This window comes from Fundulus heteroclitus, chromosome 2 (assembly GCF_011125445.2).
Source record: "Fundulus heteroclitus isolate FHET01 chromosome 2, MU-UCD_Fhet_4.1, whole genome shotgun sequence".
In the NCBI taxonomy this organism is placed as follows: Eukaryota; Metazoa; Chordata; class Actinopteri; order Cyprinodontiformes; family Fundulidae; genus Fundulus; species Fundulus heteroclitus.
Window position 1 is genome coordinate 381,792 of NC_046362.1, and position 27,086 is coordinate 408,877.

General features: G+C 43.2%; 1 protein-coding gene across 1 annotated transcript in view; it reads right to left on the bottom strand.

The window, feature by feature from the left end:
• The window catches only part of LOC105919268 (capping protein, Arp2/3 and myosin-I linker protein 2), a 178,936-nt gene that overhangs the window by 144,449 nt on the left and 7,401 nt on the right, over positions 1–27,086 (bottom strand). Inside the window, exons 2-5 of the mRNA XM_036145274.1 lie at positions 20,272–20,375; positions 17,889–17,939; positions 16,414–16,473; positions 14,407–14,528 (exon numbers count right to left, since the gene is read on the bottom strand). Coding sequence (XP_036001167.1) covers positions 14,407–14,528; positions 16,414–16,473; positions 17,889–17,939; positions 20,272–20,375 — 337 coding nt within the window. The remainder of the gene's footprint in view (positions 1–14,406; positions 14,529–16,413; positions 16,474–17,888; positions 17,940–20,271; positions 20,376–27,086) is intronic.

The window sequence follows — 27,086 nt, forward strand, 5'->3', positions numbered from 1 at the left end:
ATCATAGGGTTACTACAGCTAGAATAGCAGGTTTCCAGGATCATGTAGAGAGTCCAACAAGTGCTTTCTGACAATGGCCTTGTGAAAAGAAGGGCACCTCTATTCAAGGAAAACGTCAAGGACACACATAAATATAGAAATCTTACTTTTACACCACAGGGAGACTATAGGGAGCTTTTTAATTTGTCCTCTTCACAATTAAATCATTCAGTTGTAGTCTATCTGAAGTGAAAATATAATGCCAAAGCCGTTAGAATCCCTGTGATATCATAGAGCTTCCAAACTCCAGCATACAGCAGCTTTCTTTACTCCAGTTGTCCACCAGTTGCATCAGGGAGGAAATAAGAGGACGGTCTGCTGTTTGCATGTCTGCCGACTGTCACATTCTCCACAAGGTAAACTATCTGCCTTTATATGGCTTTTCATGGGAAAAAACATTTCATGAAGTAAAAGCATTAACATGTCTCAAAGATCAGAAAATGGACATTTCCAGATCTTAACCTTAGGGTGTGAATGTGTGTGTGAATGGGTGAATGACTGAACTGTATTATGAAGCGCTTTGGAGGTCGTCAAGACTAGTTAAAGCACTATACAAGTACAAGCCATTTACCATTTACTGTCATGATTTGGGTTTGGTTATAGTTTTTGTTTGTATTGGATCAATTACTTCACTCTCCTGCCTTAAGTTCAGTTTCTATTTTTGGTTCTGTCTTAGTGTTTGATTTTGTTTTAGGTTATAAGTTTATCCGGCCTGCTCAGACCATTTCTGTCACCAGTCTAAGTTCAGTTCACCTGCCAGCATTCTTTTGTCTTCCTGTCACTCCCCTTCACCAGTCACCATCCAATCGGCTTCAGTTTACTCCCAAGCACTTCCCTGTTCCCGATTAGCTCCACCCATGTCAGTAATTAGTTTCACTCCATTCACCTGATCACTCCCTTACATTTACCTGCCTCTGCCCCCTGCAATCTGCCACATCGACCGTTGACACGGGGTGACGGACTGTGGACGCATTTTTTTCGGCGATTATTGGAAGTGGCGGAAAATATAAGTATTTTTGAGCTTGGTGGTTGGCATAAACTGAAGTGTGACTGGATCGGGATGGCATCTCAGGTAGATGACGATGAGGACATGGATTTTGATAATTGGACTCCAGTAGGTAGAGGAAGAGGAAGAGGAAAAGGATACTTGAGAAAAGATGACAGCAAGGAAATCGGTAATCAGAATGTTAAGAGAAGTTTAGAGGAAGACAGCTCGGAAGAGGAAAATAGAACAGTGAGAAAGAAAATGGAAAAAGAGGAATTTAAAATATTATTGAAATTCAGGAAGGAGGATGAGGAGATGATTTTGAGTCCTGTTGCGGTTTCCAGGGAACTGAAGAAGAAGTTAGGTGAGTTGGAAGTAGTGAAAGTTCTAAGAGATGGAAATATGTTGATTCAGTGTAAAACCGAAGAACAGAAAAATAAAGCGATGCAAATTGATAATGTTTGTAAAAAAGTAGTTTGTGAAAGGAAAATATTTGGGGAAAATAAGGTATGTCGTGGAGTTATCTATGGCATTCCGATTGAAGAGGACCTTGAAAAACTTCAAAAAAGTATCCAGGGAGGTAAAGTTAAAAGATTGAAAAGGCTGTTAAGATCAGTGGATGGTAAAAAGGTTCAAAGTTTGTCAGTATTATTGGAGTTTCACGGAGATGTTCTCCCAGATAAAATCAAAATAGGTTTCATGAGTTTTCCAGTTAGGCCGTATGTCCCTCCTCCATTGCGTTGTTTTAAGTGCCAGAGATATGGTCATATAGCATTGGTTTGTAAAGGGAAGGAAAGATGTGCTAAATGTGGAGGAGAACATAAATATGAGGAATGCAAAGGTGATCAGATAAAATGTTGTAACTGTGGTGGTCAGCATAATGTTGCATATGGAGGTTGTGAAGCTAGGAAAAGAGCAGCAGAAATACAACAACTTAAAACAGCTAAAAACATTAGCTATGCAGAAGCAGCCAAGAAGGTTCTGGAAGGAAAAAGAACAATTCAAGGAGGTTCACAGATTCAGCAGATTGCAAGATCAGAGCAAAACCAAAGAAATATGTCAGGATTGGATATTACAATGGATAAATTAATTTTATTCATGGCTTATGTTATTAATTGTACTGATCAAGTGAAACAAAAAACAGAAAAAATAAAAATTATAGTGAAAGGGGCAGAAAAATTCTTTTCTGCAAAAGATCTTTCTTGGGAGTTGATAAATAAAAAGCTTGAGAATGATGGTAAAACAGGGGGAGGGAGAATATGATTCTCCTTCAGTGGAATGCTAGGAGTTTAATAAGTAATGGTCAAGAGTTTAAAGGTTACATAAATCATTTGGAAAATAAACCGGATATCATTTGTGTGCAAGAAACATGGCTTAAAACAGAATTAGATTTTGTGATAAAGGGATATGATAGTGTACGAAGGGACAGGGAACAGGGAAGTGGGGGTGGATGTATAATATTTATAAAACAAGGAGTTCAATATAGATTTCTAGGAAAAGGGAAAAAATTAGAATGGATAGCTATAGAAGTTTGGATTAAAAATGGAAATATTAAAATATTAAATTTTTATAACCCTTGTAAAAAGCTTTGTTTAGAGGAAATGGGTGAACTGATAGAAAATATAAATGGAAAGATCATTTGTTGTGGGGACTTTAATGCTCACAGTACACTTTGGGATAGTAGTAATGATTCTAATGGAGAGGTGATAGAAGAAGTAATGGATATGAAGAACTTGGTTTGTATTAATGATGGGAGTGGTACCAGAATTAATATTAGGAATGGGTCAGAATCAGCAATAGATATTACATTAGTATCTAAAAATATTGCAGGAATCAGTAATTGGAAAGTTTTAAAAGATTCAACCATAGGTAGTGACCATTATCCAATACTAATAAAAGTGGGTTGTGAGACAAGACAAAATTATATTGAAGGTAGAGAAAGATGGGTTTTTGCAAATGCTGATTGGGAAAAATATAAGAGAATTAGTGATGAAGAAATGCAAAAGGTTGATATTAATTTTGATGTAGATAATATAAATGCTTCTGTTTGTGAAGCTATATTAGGTGCAGCTAGACAATCTATACAAAGGAAAAAAGGAAGCGGGAAGAAGAAAATAGTACTGTGGTGGACAAAAGAATGTGACTTTGCTATTAAATCTCGAAATAAAGCGTTTCGAATGTTAAAGAAAAATCAAAATTTTCAGTATTTTATTGAATATAAAAGGTTGCAAGCTCTAGTCAAAAGAACTGTTAAATATGCAAAAAGGGTTTACTGGCAATCGTTTTGTGAGTCGGTTGGTAGAGAAACAAAAATTTCAAATATCTGGGGAATGATAAAAAGAATGAATGGAATTAAGAGAGAATATGGATATCCAGGGATAATATGGGGATATATGTGCTGTGACAGAGGAGGAGAAAGCAAATATGTTAGTGGAGAAGTTTGCTAAAATTCATAGCTCAAATAATTTAACTGAAAAAGAAATAAAAGCAAGAGAAGGTACAATTAATGATAACAGGCAATTGTTAATTAAAAATATAAATAGTAATGACTTATTAAATCTTCCATTTTCTTTTGTAGAGCTTAAGAATGCTTTAGGGAAATCAAAAAATTCTTCTCCAGGTAAAGATCAAATTTCATATATAATGATAAATCAGTTAAGTAATTCATCTAAAAGGATTTTATTGGATTTCTATAATAAGATTTGGGAAGTGGGTCATTTACCTAAAGTTTGGAAGGAGGCAATTATTGTTCCTATTTTAAAACCAGGTAAAGAAAGATCAAATCCAGGGAGTTATAGGCCAATTGCATTAACATCGCATTTATGTAAAGTAATGGAAAGAATGATAAATGAACGGATGACTTATTTTGTTGAAAAGATAGGGTATTTATCTAAGTTTCAAAGTGGTTTCAGGAAAGGTAGAAATACAATGGATTCTATTTTGTTATTGGAACATGAAATAAGAAAGGCACAAGTTAATAAAGAGAGTGTGATAGCTGTATTCTTTGACATTGAAAAAGCTTATGACATGATGTGGAAAGAAGGATTTTTGATAAAATTAAAGAAGATGGGAATTGGGGGTTCAATGTTTAATTGGATAAATGATTTTCTCAATAATAGATCAATACAAGTAAGAAGTAGGAAATCAATTATCAGAAAATCTTTATGTTGAAAATGGTATTCCTCAAGGAAGTATAGTTAGTCCATTATTTTTTTCTATTATGATTAATGATATGTTTGAGGATGTGGAAAATAAAATGGGTGTTTCATTATTTGCTGATGATGGAGCAATTTGGAAGAGGGGTAAAAATATAAGTTTCATCATTAAAAAAGTTCAAGAAGCCATTAATAAAATAGAAGATTGGTCTTTTAGATGGGGATTCAAGATTTCTGTAGATAAAACAAAGATTTTGTTTTTTACAAGGAAAAAAGTTTCTGAAGAATTAAAGTTACAAATTTATAAATATGATTTGGAAAGGGTAAAACAATTTAAATTTTTGGGTATATGGTTGGATGAACGGCTTACTTGGAAAGTTCATATTGAGAAGATGATCGATAAATGCAAAAGAGTTATAAATATTATGAGATGTTTGGTTGGGAATGAATGGGGAGCTGAGAGGAAGGCATTGAAATCAATTTATATAGGATTAATTAGGTCTGTTTTTGATTATGGATGTATAGCTTTTGGTTCAGCATCATTTTCATTACTTAAAAAAATGGATATTGTTCAGTATCAAGCTTTGAGATTATGCACAGGGGCCATAAGAACTACACCAACTTCAGCATTACAAGTAGAAATGGGAGAAATGCCACTAAAGTTGAGGAGATTACAATTACTTTCCACTTACTGGTTTCAGTTAAAAAATCATTGTGAAAATCATCCATGTCAAGAAATTTTAAAACCAAGTTGGGAAAAAGGGAAGAAGAAATTAAATTCTTTTGGGTGGATAGCAGATTCTAATATAATAGATCTTGAATTATCTCAAATAAATGGCAGTAGAACAGTTATTAGATCAATACTTCATCCATCTATCCTACCTGAAATTGATGTAGATTTAAGATTGTTGTATAAACGGAAAAATAAACAGGATATTTTAGATTCAAATATGGTTGAGCAATATATAGATTGTCAGGATGCAGCTTATTGGCTGCAGGCTGAGCCTCTCTCCCTCTCTCTTGTTCCTGCGCAGCCTGATCGGTTTCACCTGGCAGGCTGCAATTAACCCACAACTGCTTCCACCTGTTCCCACCGCTTTATCAGACTCACCTCTTTCTGTTCCCGTCGCCGGTCCATAGCGTTCACTCCCGCTCAGTCCCTGCCAGTTTTTCTTGTCAGCTCCGTTTGTACCCGTCAGCCTGAAGACTCCTTTCACCTGGTCTTGTTACAGTCAGCCCAAAGACTTTCCGACAGTTTGTTTTCTCCAGTATTCAGCTCAGACGTTCAGACCCCCACCGCTCGGCTCAGACGTTCAGACCTCCACCGCTCGGCTCAGACGTTCAGACCTCCACCGCTCGGCTCAGACGTTCAGACCTCCACCGCTCGGCTCAGACGTTCAGACCTCTACCGCTCGGCTCGGACGTTCAGCCCTCCACTGCACGGCTCGGACGTCCTGTGCTCCACTACTCGGCTCTGAGGTTCTGCTCGCCTCTGCTCGGCTCTGAGGTTCTGCTCGCCACTGCTCGGCTCTGACGTTCTGCTCGCCTCTGCTCGGCTCTGATGCTCTGCTCGCCACTGCTCGGCTCTGACGTTCTGCTCGCCTCTGCTCGGCTCTGATGCTCTGCTCGCCACTGCTCGGCTCTGAGGCTCTGCTCGCCACTGCTCGGCTCGGACGTTCTGCTCGCCACTGCTCGGCTCTGATGCTCTGCTCGGCTCTGATGCTCTGCGCTCCACGGCTCTGCTCAGATGTCCTGCTCTCCAGTGCTCGGCTCCAGAGTTCCTCCCGGTCAGTCTCTCCACACTCCTCCTGCCGTCCAGCTTCTACACCCTTCACCTCCGTCCGTTGAAAGACTCTGGTCTAATCATCCATCTTCCACACTATTCAATAAAAACTCACTCATAAGAACTGACTTTGTGTGTGCGTGCTGTGTCCGGGTTCATCCCAGAAAAATAAATCATAACATTATGGACCGGCCAAGGGATGAACCCGAGCACGCACAGAGCCTGGTGTAGAAGCTGGTAGGATCTGCCTCGCCTCCGGTTCGTCTCGCCTGGGTCGCAAAGTTGCGACGCCACGCTTCTGGATTCATCTTGCCTGGGTCGCTGAGTTGCGACGCCACGTTTCCGTCTCGTCTCGCCTGGGTCGCAAAGTTGCGACGCCCCGCCTCTGACTCTGTTTTCCTGGTCCGCCTTCCCCGCTGCTCAGCACTAAGGACGGCGCTCCTCGCCGCCGCTGCCCAGCGCTAACTTTTGCTGCTGCCCAGCATATTCAGACTTTGCTGCCCAGCGCCTTCTGGTTTTTGTTTGGAGTTATTTTTTGGGTGTTGTGTTCTAGATCTGCTTTAGTTTCTAGCCTTAGTTTTTGCTTTACTTAGGATTTTTTGAGATTTATGTTGCTTTTGAGTATTGTGTTTTATTTTGTTGTCCGGGGTTTTGTGTCCCAGGTTTGTTCTAGTCGTTCGGGTTTTTCTTTAGTAGTCTAGTTTTTGGTTTTCTTAGTCAGCTAGTTCGGGTTTTGTTCTCCGTCTTCTTGTTTTAGTCATGGCCCTGATTTAGTGTTCTAGGTTCGCCTTAGTCTTCTGAGTTTTGTTCTTGATTTCCAGTTTTTTATTTTAGACTTCTTGCTTGCTTCTGTACAGATTTCTAGCTCTAGTTATCTAGTTTTTCATTAGTTTAGTCGTACTTGCCCTCATCTCCCTGTTCTGTTTCGTTTCATAGTTTTGCTTTAGCTTTTGGTTCCTTTCCTAGTTTACCAGTCTTGTTTTGATTTTTCAGTTTGAGACCCTGTAGTTTCGTCAGCCCTGTAGTTTCGTTAGCTCTGTAGTCCCTGTCTTGACCCTGTAGTCCCTGTCTTGACCCTGTAGTCCCTGTCTAGCCCCTGTAATTCCAGTCTAGCCTTTGTAGTTTCTGTCCTAGCCCTGTAGTTCTAGTCTTGTTCTGTATTTGTTTTTTCTTTATTTTAGTTTTGTTTGTCTTTATTTTTCCCCCTTTAGTATTTAGGTGTCTGGGTTCCTGCGCTGTATGGGGTCCTGCGTTGGATGGTGTCCAGCGCTCTTAAAAGTCCCTGCGCTTTCTAGGTCCCTACACCCTTTTTCTGTTTTCTTTGTTTGTTTTTGCTCGGTTTGGGTTAGTTTAGTTCCCTTCAGTAGTTGTTTTGTTCTGTCTTGTCCTAGTGTATCTGTGTTGTTCCCTTGTTTAGGCGCATGCAGGTCGCCGCCAGAGCCCTCCGGCGCACCCATGTCGCCGGCTGAGCCCTCTGGTGCGCCAGACTGTCGCTGCCCTGCGCATGCAGGTCGCTGCCAGAGCCCTCCGGCGCTCCTATGTCGCCGGCTGAGCCCTCTGGTACGCCAGCCTGTCGCTACCCAGTGCACGCAGGTCTCCGCCAGAGCCCTCCGGTGCTTAAGTCGCTGTCTGTGCCCTCTGGCGCGCTTGGCCTGTTGCTGCCTAGCTCACCCTTTAGTTCCCTGGTGTTTAGGTCTTGTTTTCCTGGCGTTTAGATTTAGTGTTCCCCGGCGTGTTAGGACGCCCTCTGATTCTCGGTTCCCCGGCGTGTTAGGACGCCCTCTTTTCTCGGTTCCTCGGCGTGTTAGGACGCCCTCCGTTCTTGTTCCCTGGTGTTTTAGATATTCCTGTTTCCCTTGTGCCCCGGCATTCCCTTTGCGCTCCGGCATTCTTCTTCCTTGCGCCCCGGCGTTTTCCTCGCATCCCGGTGTGTTCTTTCCTCACGCCCCGGCGTTCTCCCCACGCCCCAGCGTTCTCTTCCCCAAGTCCTGGCGTTTCCCTCACGCCCCGGCGGGTTTTCCCCTGGCGTTTCTGTACACCAGTCGTGTTCCAGCAGGAGTTGTTGAGCCTTGGTGTTTTCGTACGCCTGTTCTTCCCTCTGGCGTTGTCGTACGCTTGTTCCTCCCTCTGGCGTTGTCGTACGCCTGTTCTTCCCTCTGGCGTTGTCGTACGCTTGTTCTTCCCTCTGGCGTTGTCGTACGCCTGTTCTTCCCTCTGGCGTTGTCGTACGCCTGTTCTTCCCTCTGGCGTTATCATACGCCTGTTCCTTCCCTTTGGCGTTAAGTACGCCCGTTCCTTCCCTTTGGCGTTAGGTACGCCCGTTCCTTCCCTTTGGCGTTAAGTACGCCCGTTCCTTCCCTTTGGCGTTAAGTACGCCCGTTCCTTCCCCTTGGCGTTAAGTACGCCCGTTCCTTCCCTTTGGCGTTAAGTACGCCCGTTCCTTCCCTTTGGCGTAAGTACGCCCGTTCCTTCCCTTTGGCGTTAAGTACGCCCGTTCCTTCCCTTTGGCGTTAAGTACGCCCGTTCCTTCCCTTTGGCGTTAAGTACGCCCGTTCCTTCCCTTTGGCGTTAAGTACGCCCGGTCCTTCCCTTTGGCGTTAGGTACGCCCGTTCTTTTCCCTTGGCGTTAAGTACGTCCGTTCTTTCCCTCTTGGCGTTTTCGTACGCCTATATTTTCCCCTTGGCGCTGTCATGCGTCCGTTTTGCCCCGGCGGTTCCCTCACTCCCCGGCGATCTCGTCCCTTGGGCCCCAGCGCTCCTATCACGCTCCAGCGTTGTCTCTCCTTGGCGTTTCCACACGCCCGTTCCTTGCCCTTGGCGTTTTCGTACGCCCGTTCCTTTCCCCGGTGTCTCTGTACGTTAATTGTGCTCCAGCGTTTTCTTGCGCTGTTGAGCTCTGACGTGTCAGTCCGCTTGTCCTTTCCCCCTTGGCGTTTCATACGCCCGTTCCTTCCCTAGGCGTTTCTGTACGCCCGTTGCCTTCCTTAGCGCTGCTGTTGGTCCGTTCCTTCCCTTTGGCGCTGTCGTGCGTCCGTTCCTTCCCTTTGGCGCTGTCGTGCGCCCGTTCCTTCCCTTTTGGCGCTGTCGTGCGCCCGTTCCTTCCCTTTGGCGCTGTCGTGCGCCCGTTCCTTCCCTTTGGCGCTGTCGTGCGCCCGTTCCTTCCTTTTGGCGCTGTGTCGCGCCCGTTCCTTCCCTTTGGCGCTGTGTCGCGCCCGTTCATTCCCTTGGGCGCTGTGTTGTGCCCGTTCTTTCCCTTTGGCGCTGTGTTGTGCTCGCTCTTTCCCCGGCGCTGTCAAGCGCTCGCTTTTCCCCCGGCACAGTCAAGCGTTCGTGCCTTTCCCTGATGTGCCGCCCCCTGGTTGTGCTTTGGCACATCAGTGTTCTCTAGTCCCTTTGGTTCCCCGTGTTCTCTGGCCCCTTTGGTTCCCCGTGTTCTCTGGCCCCTTTTGGTTCCCCGTGTTTGCAGGCTCTTTGGTCCCTCAGTGTTCGGTTTCAACTCTTGCCCGCCTTCCTGGGCCCCCTCCACCCGCCCGGTGTGGGGATTCTGGGCCGTCCGGTGTCCGGCCTTGGGGGGGGGGGTACTGTCAGGATGCAGCTTATTGGCTGCAGGCTGAGCCTCTCTCCCTCTCTCTTGTTCCTGCGCAGCCTGATCGGTTTCACCTGGCAGGCTGCAATTAACCCACAACTGCTTCCACCTGTTCCCACCGCTTTATCAGACTCACCTCTTTCTGTTCCCGTCGCCGGTCCATAGCGTTCACTCCCGCTCAGTCCCTGCCAGTTTTTCTTGTCAGCTCCGTTTGTACCCGTCAGCCTGAAGACTCCTTTCACCTGGTCTTGTTACAGTCAGCCCAAAGACTTTCCGACAGTTTGTTTTCTCCAGTATTCAGCTCAGACGTTCAGACCCCCACCGCTCGGCTCAGACGTTCAGACCTCCACCGCTCGGCTCAGACGTTCAGACCTCCACCGCTCGGCTCAGACGTTCAGACCTCTACCGCTCGGCTCGGACGTTCAGCCCTCCACTGAACGGCTCGGACGTCCTGTGCTCCACTACTCGGCTCTGAGGTTCTGCTCGCCTCTGCTCAGCTCTGATGCTCTGCTCGCCACTGCTCGGCTCTGAGGTTCTGCTCGCCTCTGCTCGGCTCTGATGCTCTGCTCGCCACTGCTCGGCTCTGACGTTCTGCTCGCCTCTGCTCGGCTCTGATGCTCTGCTCGCCACTGCTCGGCTCTGAGGCTCTGCTCGCCACTGCTCGGCTCTGACGTTCTGCTCGCCTCTGCTCGGCTCCGATGCTCTGCTCGCCACTGCTCGGCTCGGACGTTCTGCTCGCCACTGCTCGGCTCTGATGCTCTGCTCGGCTCTGATGCTCTGCGCTCCACGGCTCTGCTCAGATGTCCTGCTCTCCAGTGCTCGGCTCCAGAGTTCCTCCCGGTCAGTCTCTCCACACTCCTCCTGCCGTCCAGCTTCTACACCCTTCACCTCCGTCCGTTGAAAGACTCTGGTCTAATCATCCATCTTCCACACTATTCAATAAAAACTCACTCATAAGAACTGACTTTGTGTGTGCGTGCTGTGTCCGGGTTCATCCCAGAAAAATATATCATAACATAGATAAAGAATATTATGGATATGTAAAAATTTATACAGATGCTTCAAAAGGTATCAAATAATAGGAATGGTGTTTCGTTTGTAGTTCCAGAATTTAATTTTAAATCAGGTAAAAGAATTAGTAATGAAGTTTCAGTTTACACAGGAGAAATGTTTGGCATCATGTTAGCATTAGAATGGATTGAAGAAATTAGACCATTAAGAAGTGTAATTTGTTCAGATTCTAGTTCAACATTATATTCATTTAAAAACAATCATTCAGATAGCAGACCGGATTTATTGGTAGAAATTCAGCAACTATTATTCAGAATTCAAGCAATGGGATTAACTGTTTCTTTTATATGGATTCCTTCTCATATAGGAATAAAAGGGAATGAGATGGCAGATAAATATGCAAAAAGAGCAAGTAAATACAGTTTAATTGATATAATAATTCCATTTAGTAAAGGTGAAATAAAATCAGTAATTAAGAAAAGGATTAGAGCAAGGTGGCAGAAACAGTGGGAAGAAGAAAGAACTGGAAGATGGTTTTATAATATTCAAAGAAAAGTAGGATTAATGAGGATGACATCAAGGAATAGAAGGGAAGAAACAGTAATGTCAAGATTACGTTTTGGACATACAGGGTTAAATAGCACATTATTTAAAATGGGGATTCATGATACAGGAAAGTGTGATTTTTGTTTTGTTGAAGAAACAGTGGAGCACGTTATATTATTTTGTAGTAAATATCATATTGAGAGAAATAAATTGGTAAATAGATTACAAAACAGTAAATTAAAGTTAAACATAAAATATCTTTTAGATATGAACACCAAATCAGGGTTATTCTTTATTATTAAGATATCTTAAAAAGACTAATTTGATAAAACGGATTTATTTATTTATTTATTTATTTATTTATTTATTTTTATTATTTATAGTAGTAGGATATTAGAGTAGGTCATCCCGATTCACACTCCATTTCAGTTGGTGGCGGTAATGCACCAAAAGTTGTTTGCCAACCGCCATAAAACAATAGAAGAAGAAGAAGAAGAATCTGCCACATCATTGTTTGTTTTTTCTGTGCCCAGTTGGTGAGTCAAAGTCAGCTTTCAATGCTCTCTGTTTCCCTGTTCTTCTGACCCTGTTTGCCTCTGGATATTTGAGTTAGCCTTTCCCCTGTTTTTGCTTATAGTTTTGTCTGTGACTGCCTTTTTGTTATTTTTGGTTATTGGATGCAGTCTTCCCATTTTTGTCTTGATCCCCATTTTGGCTTTGCTTTTTGTAAATAAATGTTCTTTCACCTAACCTCTGCTTGTCTGGTTGAATACTGGGTCCACCTGTCTCTGATTCGTGACAATTTACCATTTAAAATCAGTTTTTCACTTCCCAAAAAAGTGAGTTAATATACAGAAGCAAACAAACTGGGATCAGTTCACATATATCAAACCAACAAGAGAAGAAAAAAACACTTTTAATCAGGACTTATTCCAGAAGTCAATGTCCAGTATGGATTCAGTGTATAAGAGTTCATATTATAAACATTGACAATTTTCATAAATTTTAAGTATTGGATAGTAAAACCAGGGAGACTCAGTAAAGGTTGAATTGTAGCTTGGAAAGCTGAACGTTCCTAACCAACTCTGAACTGAATCCAATATCAATCAATCATTTAAGCCGAGTCAAGTTTATTTGTATAGCACATTTCAGCAGCACACATCGAAACGGTCACCAGTAACAAGCATTAAATTGTATCAGGTGAAAACATCGATAAACATCAAATATGTTGGTCAATTTCCCTGTTATCATGGGCCAACAGCAAGGCTAAACAGATGGGTTTTCAGTCTTGATTTAAAGGAGCTCTCTTTTGGCTGATTTACAGTTTTCTGGAAGTTAGTTCCAGATAAGTGGAGCACAGGAACTAAATGCTGCTTCTCCATGTTTGGTTCGGGTTCTGGGTATGCAGAGTAGACCAGAACCAGAAGTTCTAAGTGGTCTGGAAGGGTAATACAGCAACAACAAATCTTTGATGTATTTTGGTGCTAAGCCATTCAGTGATTTATGAACTAACAGAATTATTTTGGAGTCTATTCTCTGAGCTACATGGAGCCAGTGTAAGAACTTCAGTGGAGGGGGGAGGGGGGGGGGGATGCGCTCCAGCTTCCTGATTTTAGTGAGAACAAGAGCAGCAGCATTGTGGATAAGCTGCAGTTGTCTGATTGTTTTTTTTTTTCTTTGGCAGACCTGTGAAGACACTGTTGCAGTAATCAATGCGACTGAAGTTAAACACATGGATGAGTTTCTCTAGGTCTCATTGGGACATCTGTCCTTTATTCCAGGGAATGTTCTTTAGGTGATAGAAGGCTGACTTGTGACTGTCTTTATGTGTCCTTGAAGGTTCAGGTCTGAGTCCATCACTACTGCATAGCTATGGTAACTTATCTTGTTTCTTGTTATAACCTCAGCTAGTGGGACATATAGATATTGAATAGAATTTGCCACAGCTCAATTGAGAGCTGTGCCAAATGCAGAGCATAGTAGACATCATAAAGGGATATTTAATGAAGCTCAAAACTTACAGCAACTGAACACAGGAAAGGGATGACATGGAGCACAGGCAGAGAAAAAAACAGAGGTAGTAAACAGTAAAACCCAGCGACATGAACATTAAACCATATTGCTTAAATACTGGGAGAAGAGGGAGACAGAAGGACCTCTGTGTGGAGTTAATAATTCATAATGATACACAGGTGAAAGCAATGAAGGTAGAGCTGAGGGTGCAGGAGAACAATGACACGGCACACAGAGAGGAAAGAGAAATCTACAAGGAACACAACACAAGAAGACACAAACAGAATCTATTAACTAAATAAACCACAGTAAAGGGTGGAACAAAATAGTGCATGATCATGACACCTGAATAATTGAGTTTTGAAATTTGATTTGAAAAGACGTAGATTAGTGGTGAAGCGTGGACCCAGAGGAAACTGGTTTCTGGGTCTGGGTGGTGCCATCGAGAAAGTAAATAAGATGTAAACATAAATAAGATAGAGCAGGGGGGATTGATCACACTTGGATGTGCCTGTTGGTAGATCAGCAGCTGCATTTTGGACAAGCAGAAGGTGATTGAGAGATAACTGAAATTTAGGGCATTGCAATAATTTTGGAGCTCGTTCCAGGTCAGGATGGTTTAAGAGAAGTGTAAATTTGGCCAGAAGACGTAAATGATAAACGCATGACTTTATTAAGGAGTCAATTTGCTTATTGTATTTGAAATCTTTGTCAGTTATTACTCCCAAGTTCTTAACAGAACTGTTTAGTTTAAAAGTCAGAGAACTAACATCAACGTTACCATTGTCACTAAATAGAATACATTCAGGATAGGTAAATCTGTAAATCATCAGAATAACAATGAAAGAAAAGCTGGTACTGAGTTATAACTGATCCAAGAGGCAGCATATAAAGAGGAAAAATGAGGAGGACCAAGAATGTAGCTTTGTGGCATCCCACGAGAGAGGAGCAGTGGAGGAGGAGAAATCATTGAAAATTACACAGAAAGTTCTGTCTGTCAGGTAAGAGGTAAGCCACTACAGAGCTGAATATGGATACCAACATAGTGGTCTAATTGAGGCAGAAGAACAGAGTGATCAATGTTATCAAAGGCAACAGTGAGATATAACAAACCAGAACAGTCATTATGCACTTTTAATAAGTTAGACTCAGTATTATGTTGTGATCTAAGCCATACTAAAATGAAAGAAATGGCTGCCATGCTTAGTAAAAGTAGTGATAGTTGCACTGATATTGCATTTATCTGCACTATTCTAAGACAAGAAGCACATTGGAGATAAGAACTCACCCTGGAGAAGAATCAGGAAAGATCCTCTTTAGTGACGCAGTCATGTGGCTGATCATGGCCACAAGATCTTCATCATGAAGGACACTGAATGACAGACTTTCTCTATCTGTCTCCAACTCAATCTGTAATCCATGTACATACATGGATGAGTGACTGTCCACACAAGCATACTCCAAGTTTAAGATTAATTGGCGGCATGATCTTAACACTCTTGCTTAACAAAAAAGTCAAATGAATACTTTAATCAAAGAGTAACATCAAGCCATTTAACAATGTAGGATATTTCTCTGGTCAGTTAGGTGATATAGCGGTTGTTAATCACTTCAACAGCTTTTGCGTTACAAAATTAACAGGTGTGCTGGTTGAGCCAACCTACTAAAACAAGAATGGTTTAAAATACCATTTTCCCCTCACCCTGCTTTCTGTTTGTCTTTTTACTAGTTTTACATTTGGCTAGGGTCAGCGTTACAACTGGTTGCATGAAGTGAGACCTGGACCCTAAGAGGTTGCACAGAGAGTCCAGCTTCTTAAGGATGGTACATTCATATGTGCCATTGGCTGGAGATCTGCTTTGTCTCTCGGTTTGTGTAGAAGATTTTAGGAGCCAGGCAGTTATTCTTTGAGAGCTGGACAAAGTTGTAGAACTTCCTCAACCCACCACCAAGACTGGTATGCTTGTTAGAGAAAACAGTAAAAGCCCTAACTACAAAGTGGCCTCTAGCTAGCCACTGGCGTGAATGCCTCTAACCAAAACAAACATTAATTGGGGTGGTCTGAGAGCCTCATGTTCTCTAGTGTTCCTGTCCTCATTGCTTGACACAGTAGAGTCTGGTTGAAATTTAACATATGACACCAGAATTGACAGGTCTGCCACTGGTGCTCTCTACTTTTCTCAAATGAAAGAAGACTTTTACACTGCCTGTAACATAGTTAACCTGTCCGTCCGTCCGTCCGTCCGTCTTCTTCCGCTTCTTCCGCTTATCCGGGGTCAAATGAAACATAGTTAACCCTGACCAGTTTTTGATTTGTCTGTGATGGTCAGAGGAGGCATCTCCATGTGTCCCTCAGGCTTGAGATGGCTGATGTCTGGAGATTGTTAAGACTAAGTGCTTTATGTTTGTTTTATGTTTCTGGCTCAGATGTCTGTCTGCTGCTTCACTCTTCTCCCTATGCAGCTTGCAATCAGTGTGATCTGCTGAACTTGTCATCTACCCACCTGTGGCAGCACATTTAAGCTTGTTTCATTCATCTATTGACCAGCCTTTGTATATCAGGCCCCCCATGTTTCCGGATGGACAGATCTCAGCAGGCTAGCTCACAGCACCCTGAGTACTATTAGATGAAATCCTTGGATCCACTGTCAGATCCCATGATGCATGATGATGAGTCTGGGTAAACTTTGGTGCACAACAGTGCTCTGCCATGTAGCAAGAGTATGTAAGCAGATCCTGGAGGATGACGTAACTAATACCTTTAAGGTGCCGCCCACGCTCCCTTTATCTAACTCCAATGAAACACCTCTAGATCAATACCTGTATGCTTTGGTCTGTTTATCAGGGTCACACCTCAGACTGTCCTCAAGCTTGGTGGTGATGCCCTGGTCCAGATCTGGGAGGAGACACTCGAGAACACTATTCATCGTTCCATCAGGAGTGCTCCCTAACTTTGTCAGGCATGGAACAACATGTAGGTGCCCTACAAGCTACTGGGTTTGATCGCTGCAATAATCTTTCGGCAAAGTAGATCGGTCAACTACATAATTTATTTCAAGTGTCTTTAAATTCACTCCTCTGTGGGTTAATCATTTTCGTTTCCATCTAAATGATGTAGCATCCCAATGTTCCTACCAAGTCCGTATCACTGTGGATATCCAGTAGGTTGCTTTTTTCCTGATGTCCTTTCAGAGCTAATTTAATTTGGTTCCAAAGTTTATTTTAAGTAAAGCTGCTGTGCCTTTCCAATTAATACAAAAATAAAACATTTCAAATTTATTAAAGGCTGGTGTACCTGTGTGAGGCTGTAAATGTTGATGGAAGAAATCTCCAGGTAGCTAAATGTGCTCTCAACCTGCGCACAAGGATAGTTAAATCATAGATATAGCCATGCAAAATAAGGTGAGACAACTGAGAGACATATAATTCACATATAACACATTATAAAATGTTTAGGCGAGCATTGTTTAAAAATGTTGTCAAAATGTTGAAACAAATCATAATTTATCAACTTTTTAAGAAGGGATCGCTGCAAGTTTAATGACTCAATGCGATCAACTGACTTTTCGCTTAATTACTCTTTTATCAATTGACATGCACAACTGGATTACAATGAAATTGCACTTCATTACACTGGGTCTGAATCTGTTAATATGCTTGGACTGTACTGAAATGATTTGAACAGAATTTGGACCACATTGCATTCAACAGACCTCTAAAGTGTTTTTAGAGGAAAATTTGGTCAATGTTTGCAGTATTTCAAAAAATATAGAAACGGTTCACTTGAGTTAATAAATATAGATAAAATGACATTTATAAAGTTATATATAAGTTTATACGCTGCTTTAATAGTGATAACATTTAAAGTGCTTTCCCTATAGCCATATTCACCTAATTGTCTTTACTAACACAATCAAGTGCCTCGAGATGACATGTTTCATGAATTGGCGCTATATAAATAAAATTTAATTGAATTGAATTGAAATATAACAATCAGTAGGCAACTTGAGTTAAGTGCTTTGTCCAGGGGCACCTCAACATGTGGCTGGAGGAAGCTGAAGCTGAATTTGAACTTACAACTTTCAGATTGTAAAACAATTACTCTTCCTGCTGCCCCAGCTTGCTAAGGATGAGTGTAGCGTTAGTTGGCATCTCTCCTCCAATGGGCTCTGCCTTGCATGCTTTACAAAACGTTTTTGTAGTGACTGACAAGTTATTTTCATCAACCCTTTAAAAATTTCACCGTGGGAATATTTCCATTAAAGCACAACATGTCGACTGGCGATAATGAACTTGCGACTTCACTGTTTTTCTCGTAGGGCTCAGCCTTGATTGGCTAACCTCCGAATTGAGCTGGGACGTGGATTTGATGGTCCATTGTGAGGAAGTAAGAGATTAGATTCACTATTCAATGTGAGAATGAAGAGGGGCAAAGCCCATCAGAGGTGAGATGCCGACTACAGTCAATCTTTGCAGCTGGACTGGGATGTTTTTGTCCACTTTTTGACATATCACAGATTTTTTTTGTCTTCATCTAGATGCAATAAGCTTGTATTCCATTAAACTTTTACACAAGTAAAAAATTATATACATAAAAAAATCTTTGGAGCATTTGACAGCATCTCAAGTTTTAACTGAATTTAATGTACATACTCAATAATATGCAAGTTACAGTTAATTAAATCCAAAACGTCAGGGAACAGTAAACACTCAGGTTTTGTTTTTTAATCTACAATGTTCAAACAGAGTTTTTTGTGAGCTGTTTTTCACCCTAAGTGGCTGCTTGTTTGTGACCACGTAGCCTCTCCACAGACTCAGCACCTGAGACAGAAACATGAAAGACAGATTTAATGATGTTTGGAAATTCTGGATGAAACACACAGAAATTATTTAGACTCACACGATGAATTTAACCTGGGTGGATTTCAGTGTTTCAGAATGACAGAACAATTGAACCCAACTTGACTAGGGATCATACATCTGACTGTTGGACCACAACTCAATCTCCCGAACTATGAGGTGCAAAGCAAGAACTGGACTGTTTTGTTGCATATTTTTGAGCATGGAAAGTTCACTGATGCACCCTGCATAAAGCAGATGCTGACTTTTAATCATTTTTTCCCAGTCAGAACACTCTGCTAATCTTCACATCCTACTTCAAGCAATATATGAGTCAGATCGTGTTAGGTTCGATCCTGCTTTGAGCATACAACATCAATGTTGGGGACAGGGGCCACATTGTAAGAATGTTTTTTTTCCAAGTTAAAAACTTCCAAGTGACATGGAAGATAGGAAACAAACATCTTGGATTTATTAATCTGAAATCCAGAGGACCATATGAGCCACAAGCTGAAGAATATCTATTGGAGTTTGTTGTAGAAAACATTTGGGACTGCCAAGATCTGTGTGTTTTTTAATAGACTCAATAACACTGTATGATTGGTAATGTAATTTGCATTTCCGGATAAAAGTAGTATCTCAATTTTCAACAAACACAAATCCATTTTGAAAACATTCATATTCTTCTACTCTTCTATTCTTCTTTGTCGGATGTGTTCATCAAGCAGAGAAAGGAAGGAATCATCCATGAACGTCAGTTGGCTCAAAATCTTATTGGCTCTTAATTTGGAAGAGTGAAGATAAATGCTGAAAACAGATCTCAGGAAGAACTGATCTGCTCTAAAGCTTTTTACAAATGCCTTTCCTTCACTCGTTCTTTCACATATTCATGGAGTGACAAGCATTATTAGCACACAGACATATTTTTGTTAATATGAGAATAAATATAAATATGAAAACTTTGGAGATATAATTGCCTATTTAGTTACACTCAGTACACAAAAATAGGAATTAAAAGCATAAGTGACCAAAGCATTTTTATGTGGGGCATAAAACTGACAAAGAAAACTTGACTTTAAATACCTAGAGATTTCTGCAAGTCAGTTTATTTACAGCCGCAGTTTTCTGATGCTGCCATGAGGAGACAGAGGACTCCATCAGGTGGAGCAAACCCTCAATCTGTTTTGGATTCATTTCCAACTACTTGCAACAAAAAACACACAAACATTAAGGCCCCTGATGACCTCTGTTATCAGCCACCCTCTACATGATGGCCATGTTCCTCCCAGGATAAAAAGTGCAGTAATTAGACCACAAAAAAAATCATGACCCAGATATCTTATCAGATAGAGCTAACATTCAATTTCCCATCCATACTACTTTTCCCAAAATACTGGGAAAAGTAGAAGTCGATTTCTTTCAGGACCACCTCAAACACTGGTTCTCTGCTTTGCCCACATTACAGAGACAGCTCTGGTGAGAATCACAAACAACCTCCTTCTCATGAGCTTATCATGTTTGGCTAGTTAAGTTATTTTATATCACTAAACATCTTTTTTTTTTTTGCTCCACCGCTGCCTCTCTTTTGTCTGCATCTGGTCCACCACAACTGCCACCCCTTTTGTGACATTCCTGATGCCTTCCCTTCTCCTTGTTAATACATTGGCTCGATTTGATATAGTCAGTCATAATATACTTCTCAATTGGCTCCACATACCACTGAGCAACCAGGCGTCTCCTTCTTATCTCTTGTATATGCTAAAGATTCAAACCATATATATTCATCCTTGTGCTGCCTGAGTTTTAGGCCTTGGCTTAAATTGTCTATCTTCCTTCTGATTGAGTCATCAGCTGCCAAGGAGTTTCAATTTACTGCTGTTCTAATGACACACAACTATAAGTCATAACCACAGCACACTCAACCCTCATAATCGTTAGAACTTGCATCTCTTGTCATCTTCTGTCTGAAGGAGACAAAAACATGGATGGAGCCAGCCTCTACATAGCTCTAAAACTGAAGCAGTCATGGTTGGTCTTTATCCATAGCCACCATCACCTTCTCTGGTCACAACATCTACCTGAATATTAGCCAACCTCACGAAGCTGATACAAATCCCCTCTGAAAGACATCTGTGCCATCACCTCCGGGAACACTGAAAGATTCACCCTACTCTCACCCTTTAGTCTTATTAGAAGTCACAAATATTCCAATATTGTCATAGCAATCTCAGCAGATGTCTTTATATCTACTGTGAACCTCATAAAATAAATATAAGCCATTTAGAACTCCAAATTGAATTTATATGTCACTTACTACAAACTTGCTGCCCGATCTCCCATATGACTGATTGGACTGGTGCAGAAGAACTGGTGTCACCAGGCAGATTCTATGGGGCTTCAGCAGCTCGGAGACCTGATCTGCATGGAGAGTCACAGACACGTACAACATGCTATATCAGATACCCTGATGGGTATATTTTTAATGCACCAATAGGGTAAAGGTTGGCTGTATCCTGTAGTCATTTGATTAGTCACAGTCAGAGAAAAGGCGAGAAATTTTTTTTTCAGTTGACACAAATTGCACTCTGCCCACTATACCTGCCCACGTCCTTCTCTTTCTACAACTGTTGCAACTCTTCTGTATGTGAATTGGGGAATAACAATTCATCAAGATTTCAACAAAATTCCTCAAATTATATAGAAAACTGTTTGCTTCAAGATTTTCTTTTAAAAAAATCAGCTGTGAAAGTTCTGGTGAAGCAACTTCACATAAGAAGTTGTTCAAAAACTTTTAAACTTATCAGATGATGTTCTTCAAAACTGGGCCAGGTTTAGTGGTAGAGAAGATGAAACCTGAAATATGACAAATCTTTTGAAAACTAAAGGCTGGTTCACACAGCATGATTTTTAGCCTGATTTTCGCACCAATCTTCCCCTTTCAGGAGGCGCTGATTATCTTTAGAGATGTTCCTGCCGTGTGGTGTGTTAAGAGTGATCGGGCCTGTCCAACCTCACAATGGGAATATTCAACATGTTGGATTGTCTTGCCCTGATATCTTAGCATGTGTGGTGTCCCCCGAGGACTAATGAGCATGTGACCCGTTGAATGTGATGTGCAGCCAATCAGAAAGCGAGGTGAGGGATTCCCTGAGAGAGAGAGAAAAAAAAAACAACTCGTCTCCATTTCATAGTGCAGCAAGCATTGTCTCCGCTTCTTTAACAATTGCCTTTTCTTTTTGTTGTGTTTTTTTTCTGTTAAAATTAGTCCACAAACTATCGCTATTATTCTTCCTGGTTGTCCATGTATATTTACTTTGAACTCACATTTGATCTTGAGAGGATTCACAAGATTTCCTGTCTGACATCCGAATGATCCTGATTGAAATCTGTTTGTGTGTGGTCTGTTGAGCTTGCCGTCTGACAAATGTTTAGTTGTTGGCTGCAATAAACAACATGCGCCTGTGTCATTGTATGGTGACAATCCTACCTCCCCCCTGCGTGCTTGGTGCTCTCCAGTGGGAGGTACAGGACCTCATCACCCGTGCCCTGCCTTCAGACCCAGTCCACCAAATCGCTCCTACATCCCATCCTCAGTTAGATCTCAAGTCATCCAGTGGGCCCACTCAGAAAAGTTCTCAGCTCACCCCGGAATCCATCGTACCCAGACTCTCCTCACCCGTAGTTTCTGGTGGCCCACCATGTTTCAAGACGTTAAACAGTTTGTCCTCTTGTGTCCTGTTTGTGCCCAAAATAAACCGTCCAATAGACCACCTGCCGGCCTCCTTCAACCCTTACCAGTTCCTGAACGTCCCTGGTCCCACATAGCCCTAGACTTCGTCACCGGACTCCCTTCCTCCCAAGGCATGACCGTCATACTCACTGTAGTCGACCGTTTCTCCAAAGCCTGTCACCTTATCCCACTTTGCAAGCTCCCCTCCGCTCTCCTCACGGCCCAGCTCCTGATAAGACATGTCTTCCGACTCCATGGGATACCCCGTGAAATTCTGTCTGACCGTGGTCCCCAGTTTATATCTCAGGTGTGGAAGGAGTTTGCCACGGCCCTTGGGGCCTGGTATACTCCGACCTCAAGGTACCACCCCCAGACCAACGGTCAGACAGAAAGGATGAACCAGGAGCTGGAGACCGCCCTTCATTGCCTCACTTCCAAGAACCCCTCTAAATGGAGTAAGTACCTCCCCTGGATCGAGTATGCACCTAACAGCCACGTCTCTACTGCTACCGGTCTCTCCCCCTTCGAAATCTCCCTTGGTTATCAGCCCCCACTTCTCTCTGACAACAACCACCAGATCACCGTCCCCTCCGTCCAGGATCACATAACCTGCTGCAATCAAGTTTGGACTCAGACCATTCATGCCCTCCAGGAAACCGCCGAACAGAACCGCCGATTCGCTGACCAGCGGCGGGTCCCAGCCCCCACATACCAACCTGGTCAGCGAGTCTGGTTATCAACCCGTGACCTCCCCTCCCGAGCAGCCTCCCGAAAGTTGTCTCCCCGATTCACCAGCCCACACGAAATCATCTCCGTGATTGTGGTGCACCTAAAAATGTCACCCCATGTTTTTGGTTGTTATTATGTATTTGTTTTTTTATATATTTATTTTGTAGAAACAAAATAATTTTCTGTTATATTTTGGCATAGCTGGTTGCCATATTTTGCACTTTCCTGAGGAATATTTCTAAAAATGTAACAGTAGTAAGAGGGAATCTTTGATCGGGGGACGCGGTTTCCGGGTTGGTTTAGATGACGGACTTCCTGTTCGCGTCAGACGTAATCTGACGCGAGAATCACATTCCAAATGAGGTTATTAGAGGAGTGCTACGTTCTATTAAGCCAGGTAACTTCAGAGATATGTTAACCATAAAAGAGGATCTCACAGTGTCTGAACTTAAAAGTTTTCTGCAGTCTCACTTGGGTGAAAAAAATACCACACAGCTTTTCCAAGATTTGATGTGCGCTAAGCAGCATGAGAGTGAGACACCGCAGCAGTTCCTATACAAAATGATTGGACAGAAGCAAAAGATCCTGTTTTCACTCAGACAACCAGACTCAGTTGTCAGGTATGATCCATCCACAATCCAGTGCATTTTTCTCAACACCATCTGTCAGGGCATAGGCGAGAAGTATGAGAGTGTTCGGCGAGACCTCAAGATCCTGCTAAGTGACCCCATGGTCAGTGATGAAGCACTTCTCCGTCAAGTAATAAAGACCACAACGGAAGAAAGTGAGCGGAAGCGCAGACTTGGCCGACATCCCACCCTGAAGGTGAGTCAAGCCCATGCAACAAACATTGAGTCAAAGGAGAAAACAAAAGACAGTGTGAATGTAAGCCTGATGAACAATGACTCCACACTCCAAAGACTCAGTGCCCAAGTGGAGGCGCTGACAAAGGCTATGGAAAGCCTGAAGGCCATGACCCTCGCTAGTTTCAGCACCGGAGCAGGTGAATGCCAAATCTCAACATGAAAAGAAGCTACCAAGGGAAAGAAAGAGCTGTCAGAGTTGTGCTTCCCAGGCCAATCCAAACTGTAATCACTGCTTTACTTGCGGAGAGGAAGGGCATCGTTCTGTCGGGTGCCTAAAAAAGACCAAACCATCGGGAAACTGGAGACGATCAGGGCAGAGGGACCACCTCTGATCGGCGGATCTCAGCAGTCCCACACAAAGAAAATGTCCAAAACCAAAAGTTACAGAGAGGAGAGTGGCACAAACACACAAGAAACTGTTGACAAAGAGACACTCCGTGGCCGAGTTGCTCCTTTGGTTGGCCGCCAATCCCTTCTCAAATGTATGATGGCAGGTTACCTAGTAACAGTGGTATTAGACACCGGAGCTGGGGTAAGTCTTCTAGATCATGCATGGCTAAATAGGTACCTGCCTGGGCAACAGGTTAGGCCCTTAAGTGAACTAATGGATGATGACCTTAATGTGAAAGCAGTCACAGGAGATTCAGTACCTTATGATGGGTGGGTGGAGATTGTAGTCAATCTAGAGGGCAACAATGACCCAGACCTGTCTATACGTGTACCTTTCCTTGTGAGTCGCCTCAGGATTGAGAAACCCATAGTAGGCTTTAATGTGATTCATGAATTCATTAAAGATAATGGGGGGAACTACAAACTTATCGAACTCATTGGCAGGGCTATGGGAATAGACATTACGGCTGTGAGCACTCTAGTAAGTTTCATCCAGACCCAAAAACGTCCTGTAATTGAGTCAGCTACTATAAAAGTGGGCTTTAAAGGGGGCACGATTCACCCTAGTCAGGTGGCTTACATCAAGTGTAGGGTCCCAGAAAGTATCAGCTCTACAGAGTCACTTGTGTTGTTTGAACCTGGACTCGATGTCTGCCTAGAAAAACTCAGCATTGGAGCAGGACTTTTACAGAAGACCGACAGGCCATATGTCAAAGTACCTGTGTCAAACTATTCCAGCCAAACTGTGACTCTAGCTAGCTCAACAGTTTTGGGTTTGATCGAGCCAATTGCAAAAATCGTCGAGACAGACAATCCTAATGATCCTGCCGAAACAGCACCAGTCTCCACCTGTAGTGTTGGCACAGTGTCCGAGGTCAGCCACGACCAGGAGTTGCCCAACACCGCTCGCTGGCATCCCCCAGTGGACATCAGCCACCTAACACCAGAGCAACAAACAGAGGTAAAGCAAATGTTGTTTGATGAATCAAATGCCTTCGCTCGAGATGATTGTGACATTGGGAATATTACAAGTTTGAACATGACCATCAAGCTGAAAGATGATATTCCAGTTCAACGCACATACACATCCATCCCCAAGCCGTTATACAAAGAGGTGAAAGAATACATCCAAGACTTGCTTGCTAAAGGTTGGATAGTCAAATCAAAGTCACCCTTTTCTGCGCCTGTAGTATGTGTGAGGAAACGGGATGGCACACTGAGACTTTGTATCGATTACAGACTTTTAAACCAGAAAACCGTGCCTGACAGGCATCCACTGCCACGCATCCAAGATCTTCTGGATACCCTGGGCGGCCACAGCTGGTTCAGCATTCTCGACCAAGGGAAAGCTTACCACCAGGGGTACATGGATGAGGGATCCCTTCACATGACTGCCTTTATCTCACCCTGGGGACTCTATGAGTGGGTAAGAATCCCCTTTGGCCTCAGTAATGCCCCTGCTGCCTTCCAACGCAGCATGGAAGAGATGCTAAACGCACTACGTGATGACTGCTGTATCCCTTATTTGGATGACATCCTCTGTTATTCAAAAAGCTTTACTGAACATGTGGAGGTGGTGCGTAAAGTCCTTCGAGCTCTGCAACAACATGGAGTTAAACTCCGCCCAACCAAATGCGAGCTGTTCAAAGCAGAGGTCAGATATGTGGGTAGGCTGGTCTCAGAGACTGGAGTCCGGATCGATCCAAAGGATTATGAAGCCGTCAAGACACTCAGTCAGAAGGAACCAACAAATGTGGGTGAGTTACGGAAACTGCTTGGATTTCTCAGTTACTATCGGGCCTACATTCAAGATTTCTCCAGAATCGCCAAACCTTTGTACAGTCTCCTTCAAGTCAAGGGGGGGCCTGAAAAAACACAGAGCAAGTCCAAGAAAGGCAGAAGTGCTCAGCTGCCGTCCAAGACTCCTATCTGTTGGACAGGTGAACACAGCCACATCCTTAGACAACTCATTGACACTCTATCTGATCCACCTGTGCTTGCGTATCCCAACTTCGAACTGCCATTTAGCCTACACACTGACGCGTGTGAGAAAGGGCTTGGGGCTGTGTTATATCAGAGGCAGGGTGGAAAACTAAGGGTCATCGCCTACGGTTCAAGAACCCTGACGCCTGCTGAAAAGAACTACTGCTTACATTCTGGTAAACTAGAGTTCTTGGCTCTTAAGTGGGCCATATGCGAAAAGTTCAGGGATTATTTGTTTTATGCCCCAGAGTTCACTGTGTACACAGACAATAATCCTTTGACGTATGTAATGAGTACTGCAAAGCTGAATGCCACAGGACACAGGTGGGTAGGAGAGCTTGCAGATTTCAGATTTAACATCAAGTACCGGCCTGGTAGGGTCAATGTCGATGCTGACACTCTGTCACGTCTCCCTCTGGATATTGATAGTTACGTTGGGGAGTGTACCGAGGAGCTTAGCCGAGACATTGTTTGTGCAACATGGGAAGGGAGCGAGGCAGCAAAGAAAAGTGACGTTGCCTATGTAGCTGCTTTAAATCTGGCTCAGGACAATGGAGCAGACAAATCAGCCTTACCTAGCATCAGTCACCAAGAGCTAAAACAACACTAACTGACAGAGATCGGCAAGAGGCTGATGGGTTAGTGAGGAGGCTTATGCGTGAGTGGGGAAAGCTGAAAGTTGAGAATGACCTACTATACAGGGAAGCTGGGGGCAGACGACAGCTCGTCCTCCCTGCAGAGTACAGGCCTTTGGTGCTCAAACACCTTCACAATGATATGGGTCACCTCGGAGTCGAAAGAGTTGTTAGCCTAGCCAGGGACCGCTTCTACTGGCCCTTTATGAAAAAAGACATTGAAGCTTATGTAACCAGACGATGTCCCTGTATAAAACAGAAGAAACCTGCTGTACATGTGAGGGCACCCATGGGGAGCATCAGTTCTAGTGCACCCATGGAGCTAGTGTCTATTGACTATATGCACTTGGAAAAGAGCCAGGGTGGTTATGAATACATCCTTGTCGCAGTTGACCACTTTACTCGCTTTGCGCAGGCGTGGCCAACCAGGGATAAGTCAGCAAAGACTGCTGCAGAGAGACTGTACAGTGACTTCATTCCTCGCTTTGGTTATCCAGCTAGGCTGCACCATGACCAGGGCCGTGAATTTTAGAACTCACTGTTCAAGGGTCTACAACAACTGTCAGGTGTCTCCCATTCCCGTACCACACCGTACCACCCACAGGGAAACCCAGCTGAGCGATTTAACCGCACTTTACTGCAAATGCTGAGAACTCTTGAGGAAACGAAAAAGAATAAGTGGAAAGACTTTTTGCCCCAAGTTATTCATGCATATAATTGCACAAGACATGAGGCCACAGGGTTTTCCCCACATTTCCTGATGTTTGGACGGCACCCTCGTTTACCGGTGGACCTC